This window comes from Rosa chinensis, chromosome 1, assembly GCF_002994745.2.
Source record: "Rosa chinensis cultivar Old Blush chromosome 1, RchiOBHm-V2, whole genome shotgun sequence".
In the NCBI taxonomy this organism is placed as follows: Eukaryota; Viridiplantae; Streptophyta; class Magnoliopsida; order Rosales; family Rosaceae; genus Rosa; species Rosa chinensis.
Genome location: NC_037088.1, coordinates 51652748 through 51660037, shown reverse-complemented (window position 1 = coordinate 51660037; position 7290 = coordinate 51652748). Strand labels below are relative to the sequence as shown.

Below are 7290 nucleotides of genomic sequence, written 5' to 3'. Positions count from 1 at the left end.
TTTGTTTTGTGGGTGGTGAGTAACCAAACCCTCCTCGCAATATCCTACTTCATAAACATCCTATATTGAGTGAACTGATTAAACTAGTAGCATATTTGAGTCAACTTGGGTATTAGAAAGCTCAAAGCTGATCTCATTGAGTTATGCAGATCTATCTTTTTTGCCTAACTTTGAAGTCTATAATGCTTTATCGAGTCTTTGCTACGCTTTAGTGCTCTTTCCAGTTGATGATTCCTCTTTTTTACTGCTCTTCTTGTCCTTCTTTGCTTTTGTGCTTGCCCCACACGGTTTTCGAACTCGGCTTCAATTATAGGGAGCAAGGTAAATGCCATGGTCCTGAACTCTAAAGCCTAACTCGACTTGGTCTAGGGTTTTCATGTTTGTCCTTTATTAGGGGTGTGCAAAACATGGTACAAACAGGCCAAACCAGCCAAAACCGACCAATAAATATGGTTTGGTCAAGGTTTTTTAATTTTAAAATTTGAAAATCGGTTCAAAATCGAACCAAACCATTTATGAACTGGGTTGGTTTGGTTTCTCTTGTACTTAAACCGCGGAACCCGAACCGACCGGTATGTTTGAAACATAAGAGAAATTTTTTTTTTTAATATATATACACACATAATAAATATATATTCATTTGTCCGGTTTGTTCTCAGTAAGTTTTAACCTCCAGTTATAACTTTATTCTCAAATGATATATTATCATATTGAATTCAGGACTCAAAGGCCTAAAACCTTAGTATATAATCGCTACAATTTTTTTGATCCTTTCATATCACATCTCTGATCTCTCAATCTCTCATTTTTTTACCTTTAATACTATCATATTAAGCTAGTATTGATGGCTAAGTTGTTAAATAAGTGAATCACTTTGAATCTTATTTAGGTTTTAGTTTTGGACTATATGTTTTGAATTTTAATTATTGAATTTTAAATTTAGATAATTTAACACAATTTCAATTTTTGAGATTGAATTTTTACTATGAATTTTTTTAGAAATAGCATGTTAATATTATATAGGTGAAAACCGCCTAACCGACCAAACCAAACCATCTTTAATTGGATTGGATTGGATTGGGTCGGATTGAGCTTTTTTTTTTTATGACCGGTTTTCCAAAATGCCTAAACCGCTCACTTTGGCATCGAGATGGTTTGGAGTAAAAATTGATCTAACCCAATCCGTGTGCAGCCCTATCCTTTATTCCTTTACTTTTCTTTAGCATTGTTTGTTTTGGAAATTATTTTCTTGAATGAAAAATTCATCCGCTAATTTCATGACGGTAAATGACTACTCATGGGTATTGACAACTTATCAAATTCCTCATTTCCTCTCACCTTTTCTCCTTGCATGAGACGAGACAATAGAGAATTGAACCAACATTTGAGTATCATGAGTGCACCCGTTTTCCATCTCTATCTGCCATATCTAACCAACCGGCTTAGAATTGAAAGCATTTCCCTGGTATATGGGTAGATAGTAAGTGTAATATGGTTTTTTAACATTTTGATTAGAGCTTAGAGAAGTTGGTGAGTGAGCATTAAGTAGAAATAATGGAGGTGATCCACAAGCATTAGAATACAAGTCTTTGTGGTCAAATTTCTCTACTCGAGGGAAGTAATCCATGTGCATTGTGCATTATTGCGGCACTTTTCGCTTCTCTTTGTAGCTATAATCGACTTGTGGTTACCTATCTCTTTCATTGTGTTTTCTTGGCAAGAGGTTGTATCAAGAAAAGGAAAATAGTACTGGGGTAACACATGCTAATGGTACCCACAGCCACAATCATTTATTAATATTCCTTGTAGCCTTGAGCCTATTAATGCCTTCATCTCCATCATCTAATGAGTGATCCAAACCTGCCTCTATCTTGAGACGGAGCACCGAGCACATACAAATTAGTTAGCCACTTGCTAGTGCTACAATACTTAGCCTTATCAATATTAGTGTGTGTCGTTCTTTTCGTTACAAATGAATCGGTGTGTCTTCACTAACATGATGTTAACTGAAAATATGACTCCGATTCAGGTTGGTTGTTCCTTCTCACATAATAAATTCAATCCGCAATAAAACTTCCATTTAGTAGGGCGATAGGTAGAAGGCTATCTACTATGTGCATGAAAATTAGAAGAAACAATAATTGCAGAGACATATAGTCACGGGGAAACAGCACCATTGACCCATTGTTACGACTTGCGAGAAGCATGGACTACATGAAATATCTTAAGATTCACCTCTAATTCTTTGCCTTTATTTTAAATAACCCATCACAATGACTACATGGGAATTTCATGCTTTGCTTAAAGTCAAAAACCAAGGTATATAGAATGTAGTAGTAGTAGTAATATAAATGAAGTATGGGACAGCAATGATTAAATGATGCACCACGAGACTCATGACCAACCACATTCAATCTTGCCGAGATTGCTGGGGTTTGGTCATGAATGACTTCCCCAGCATGCAACTTTGTTTATCCATTTTCTTTTCTTCTAGTACTGTACACACTATCATGTTGTTGCAATCTAGAAGAGCTTGCTTGTGCTTAAATTGGATTTTCTGTTTTCGAGAGATCTGAACTTGGAATTTTAGATGTAAGCAAAAACACTCCAATTCTAACAACCGGAGCTGAAAATAAATTCCGATAATAAATTGGGTTTAGTTAGTATAAGTTTCGTTTTGATTTTTAAATATCAGTTTTGTCAAAATTATGATTAATGAGCAAGGAAATTGGTTTTATCATTGTTGAAGTCTTGAAATATCGCATATATCAAATAAATTATAAACCTAGTGAACAACAAACCATCATTATTGATTTTGAGAGATTAAATTGTTAGAAAATGAGCCAACAGTATAGTTTTCACATTTGGTCTCTCTAGAACACATCAAATAAACCTTGTTTTCACCTCATGAATTAGTGATAGTATTATTCCCATACATGGTGAAGGATTTGAGAAGCATCAAGTCAACAGATTTGGTGAGACTACTTAATGTACTGTTAATGCTGCAGCCTCCCCAATCTGATGCAAAATTTCAACCCTTGCAAATTTTAATTGTTCTTCTTCCCTCTGCTCAACTATTCAGGTTGATATTTATTGGATCTGGGATGATTACAATGGGGAATGGTCAATTGCCTACTTCCCATAAAAGACAAGAAACTCAAAAAGCTCAAAAAGCTCAATTATTTTCATTTTAAATACAGATCCTCCAGCACTTATAAGTTAACAAATTGACCTGATGAACCAAGACACATTTTACTAAATAAAGTAGATTACTTGAGTACAAGTGCATGTTTTTGTATACTTTGTGCACAAAGATTACAATACATTATATCTGTCAATAGGGTTTTAAAGTAAGATTGTGAACAAACACTCCTAGGATTAGCAACTGTGGTCCTAAACTCCTAATGGTCACTTCACAGTTCACATGATAGATATAATTATTCACTACCAATTCCTCATGTTGATCTTTTATTTTGCCTCCTCAACCTCCAAAGTTATTAATAGAAACCCTACTTTCACCAACACAAGCAATTTAACTTTTAGGATACCTGTCTACTCCCACTTAAAACTAACTCATGGACATTTTTATCTTTTTCAATGCACTCCTTCTCTTTTCTTTTCTTTTTGTCAAATTTTTTAATGTAAGTTAACCCCAAATAAAGAGAAATATTTCGGTTCCATATAAATTACAGTGTAAAAATCTTACCATTTTTGTTTAACTTCAATGTGAATAGTTCAACATGAGATGAACCGTTAATCAAACTAGTTAAAAATCATATAAGAGTTTAAAATTCTCATTCAACATTAATGTGTTTCAACCCGATCAAAAAAAAAAAACTTTAATGTGTTTCAACATGATAGAAAACTATCAAATATCTAAACTGCAACATTGAAGTTTAACAGATAATCTCAAACGGCCATATATCACAACAATACATGTATAACGAGTTATTGGCCCATAACATATATCCACATTATTAATTTTTAGTTCCAGTACCTCTGCAAAATTTTATTTACGAGAATAATATTTTTATACATAAATTTTAAATCCGACAGTTTTAAATTTATGAAAATAATTTTTTTTAAAATTCTATTAAAAATTAATATTTATTATTTTCTGCCATATTCCCAGGATACAATAAGGGTTTTTGTCCATTTAGCCCATTTTTAGAGATTTTTTTCCCACTTACCCCATTAAGTTTTTTTTAATTCCCTCTTACCCAAAACACTCTAAGGAGGTCTTCCCTAATACCTCATTAAGATTTTTTTGTTTTTTTTTGTTTTTATTTTCTTTTTAATACCATTTTACCATCACCTTTGTTACTTAGAGAGAGAGAGAGAGAATGGAAGAGAGAGAAACCATAGGGGATTTCGCCGGATTCCGGTCACCGGTCGCCGGTCGCCGCCTACCGGAATTTTTAAAAACCTCACCAGAAAGGTTTATTGCCCCAAATAGACATCTATTACCCCCCCAATAGACGTCTATCAGTCATGTATTGCCCCCAATAGACGTCTATTGCCCTCTAATAAAACTTTCATTTGCCAGAATGAAAACTAATCTTCCTAAAATTAGACAAATAAAACTTTAATTAACGAAAAAAGAGAGAAGAGATTACATCAATTTAAAACATCTATTGCCCCCCAATAAATGTCTATTGGCCCTCAATAAAACCTTTTTTTCTTTCTTTCTGGGCTTCTGCCACATTTTACTACAAAAAAAAAAAAAAAAAAAAACTCATCTTGGGCACCCAATCACCAATCTCAGAGGCCACAGCCTGAGTCCAGCACCGGCAGAGATACCAAGCCATGAGTGCGCTGTCCGACCACAAACACCTTCTCCTGGTCGCCGGTGACGGCGTCCAAGAGTGCGACGATAATGAAAATCAAAACCTCGAGACGTACAGTTCCTGTATCGAGTCATCTCTCTCTTCGGAATCGGAACCGGAAGCCTCCGGTGTTGTGCTAGACGTTGAACTCAGTGGCTCCATTTTCGATCTTTGGCTGTCGAAGGCGAAACCATCTGAAACCATAATTGAAATCTTCCGGTGAGAGATGTTGTGCTTCTGCCCGTGTTTCAATGACAACCACTAGTCCACCACCGGACTTCCGACTAAGTGGACCGGTCCTGCTCATCTCCTCGACCTAAATCCTGTTTTGACACCACGCCGGAGTTAGAGATCAGAGAGAGAGAGAGAGAGACCAGAGGTGGAGATCAGGGAAAGAGAGAGAAGAGAGAGGGAGAAATCTGAGGCAGAGATCTGGGAAGAGAGAGGAGAGGAGGGAGAGGCATAAAATGTAATTCATTAATTAGATTGAGGATAGAATAGTCATTTCTCTTTAAATTGAGTTAGTAAGAATAAAAATCTATTGGGTAAGTGAGATAATTTTTGCCCATTTTAATGTTTTTGGTCAAGCACCCTAAGTCCCTAACAATGAAGCTGACATCTCACCCCACGACACCAAAAAACTGCTCACTTCACTCTCTCTCTCTCTCTCTCTCTCTCTATCTGAACGGCCTTTTCAGATTTCACACTCAGTCTGTCACTCCCTCACTCGCCGCTCTCCGTTTATTTAAGCTCACTCTCTCTCCCACTTCTTCTTCCGCAAACCCTCTTCACACCACCACCACCAACAGAAATGGAGGAGAAGAAGAAGAAAACCCTTCTCTTCTTTTCCCTCATCTTCACTCTCCTCCTCTCCTTCTCCGCCGCCCTCGACCACCAGACCCTCCTCCTCTCCCCCCTCCCCTCCGCCCCCACTCTTTCCCAACCCGAATCCTTCTCCGCAATCTCCGAACCCGACCCGGACTCTCTCTCCCTCCAGCTCCACCACCTCGACGCCCTCTCCTCCAACCAAACCCCCTCCCAGCTCTTCCACCTCCGCCTCCACCGCGACGCCCTCCGCTTCACCTCCCTCACCTCTCTCGCCGCCGCCCGCACCCGCCCCCGCCCCATCCGCTCCTCCCCCGGCTTCAGCTCCTCCATCGTCTCCGGCCTCTCCCAGGGCAGCGGCGAGTACTTCACCCGCATCGGCGTCGGCACTCCCCCCAAATACCTCTACATGGTCCTCGACACCGGCTCCGACGTCGTTTGGCTCCAGTGCGCCCCCTGCAAACGCTGCTACGCCCAAACCGACCCCGTCTTCGACCCGAGAAAATCCTCCACCTCCTCCCCCATCCCTTGCTCCTCCCCTCTCTGCCGCAAGCTCGACACCCCCGGCTGCAACTCCAAGAAGACCTGCCTCTACCAAGTCTCCTACGGCGACGGCTCCTTCACCGTCGGCGAGTTCTCCACCGAAACCCTAACCTTCCGCCGCACCAAAGTCCCCCGCGTCGCCGTCGGCTGCGGCCACGACAACGAAGGCCTCTTCGTCGGCGCCGCCGGCCTGTTGGGTCTCGGCCGCGGGAAGCTTTCGTTCCCCTCCCAGACCGGTCCCCGGTTCAAGTCCAAATTCTCCTACTGCCTCGTAGATCGGGCCGCCTCCTCCAAACCCTCCTCCGTCGTTTTCGGCGACTCGGCCGTTTCCCGAACCGCCCGGTTCACTCCTCTCCTCTCCAACCCCAAGCTCGACACGTTCTACTACGTCGAACTCATTGGTATCAGCGTCGGGGGGACACGTGTCCCGGGAATCACGGCCTCGTTGTTCAAACTCGACCCGGCTGGAAACGGCGGGGTCATAATCGACTCGGGCACGTCCGTGACCCGGTTGACACGATCCGCTTACAACTCCCTAAGGAATGCTTTCCGGGCCGGAACCACGACCCTGAAGCGGGCGCCCGAGTTTTCTCTCTTCGATACTTGCTTTGATCTCTCCGGGAAGACGGAGGTGAAGGTTCCGACGGTGGTGCTGCATTTCCGAGGCGCCGACGTGTCGTTGCCGGCGACGAACTACTTGATTCCGGTGGATAGTAGCGGCACCTTCTGCTTTGCTTTTGCGGGTACGATGGGCGGGTTGTCCATAATTGGGAATATCCAGCAGCAAGGGTTTCGGGTGGTTTATGACTTGGCGGGTTCGCGGGTCGGGTTTGCTCCACGTGGGTGCGCTTAAGTTTTGGTAGTTGTGTACTGGGAAACAGGAAAGCCTCTTTCCTTGACTTGTCTCTATTTCTATTTCTATTTCTTTTTCTTTTTTTTAGATAAAAGATCAAAAAGGGACAATACAAGAAATCTTTCTTGCATTTAAGGTCTAGGAATATTGCGATGTTGTCTTGTTTAAAAGGTTTTTAGTAATTTAAACTCTTGCAAGGCTCACTTGTTGTTATCTCAAAGTGTATCGTATTAACTTGATATA

The 7290-nt window shown here is 40.9% G+C and overlaps 1 protein-coding gene across 1 annotated transcript; it reads left to right on the top strand.

The window, feature by feature from the left end:
* Positions 1-5539: 5539 nt before the first annotated feature.
* On the top strand, positions 5540-7290 carry LOC112182017 (aspartyl protease family protein 2). The gene has a single exon (XM_024320448.2). It carries the CDS (start codon positions 5638-5640, stop codon positions 7045-7047), a length of 1410 nt encoding a protein of 469 aa, XP_024176216.1. The 5' UTR covers positions 5540-5637; the 3' UTR covers positions 7048-7290.

What these genes read in the sequence shown, in the direction of transcription:
- LOC112182017 (XM_024320448.2), top strand. Translation starts at nt 5,638, where the DNA reads ATGGAGGAGAAGAAGAAGAAAACCCTTCTCTTCTTTTCCCTCATCTTC.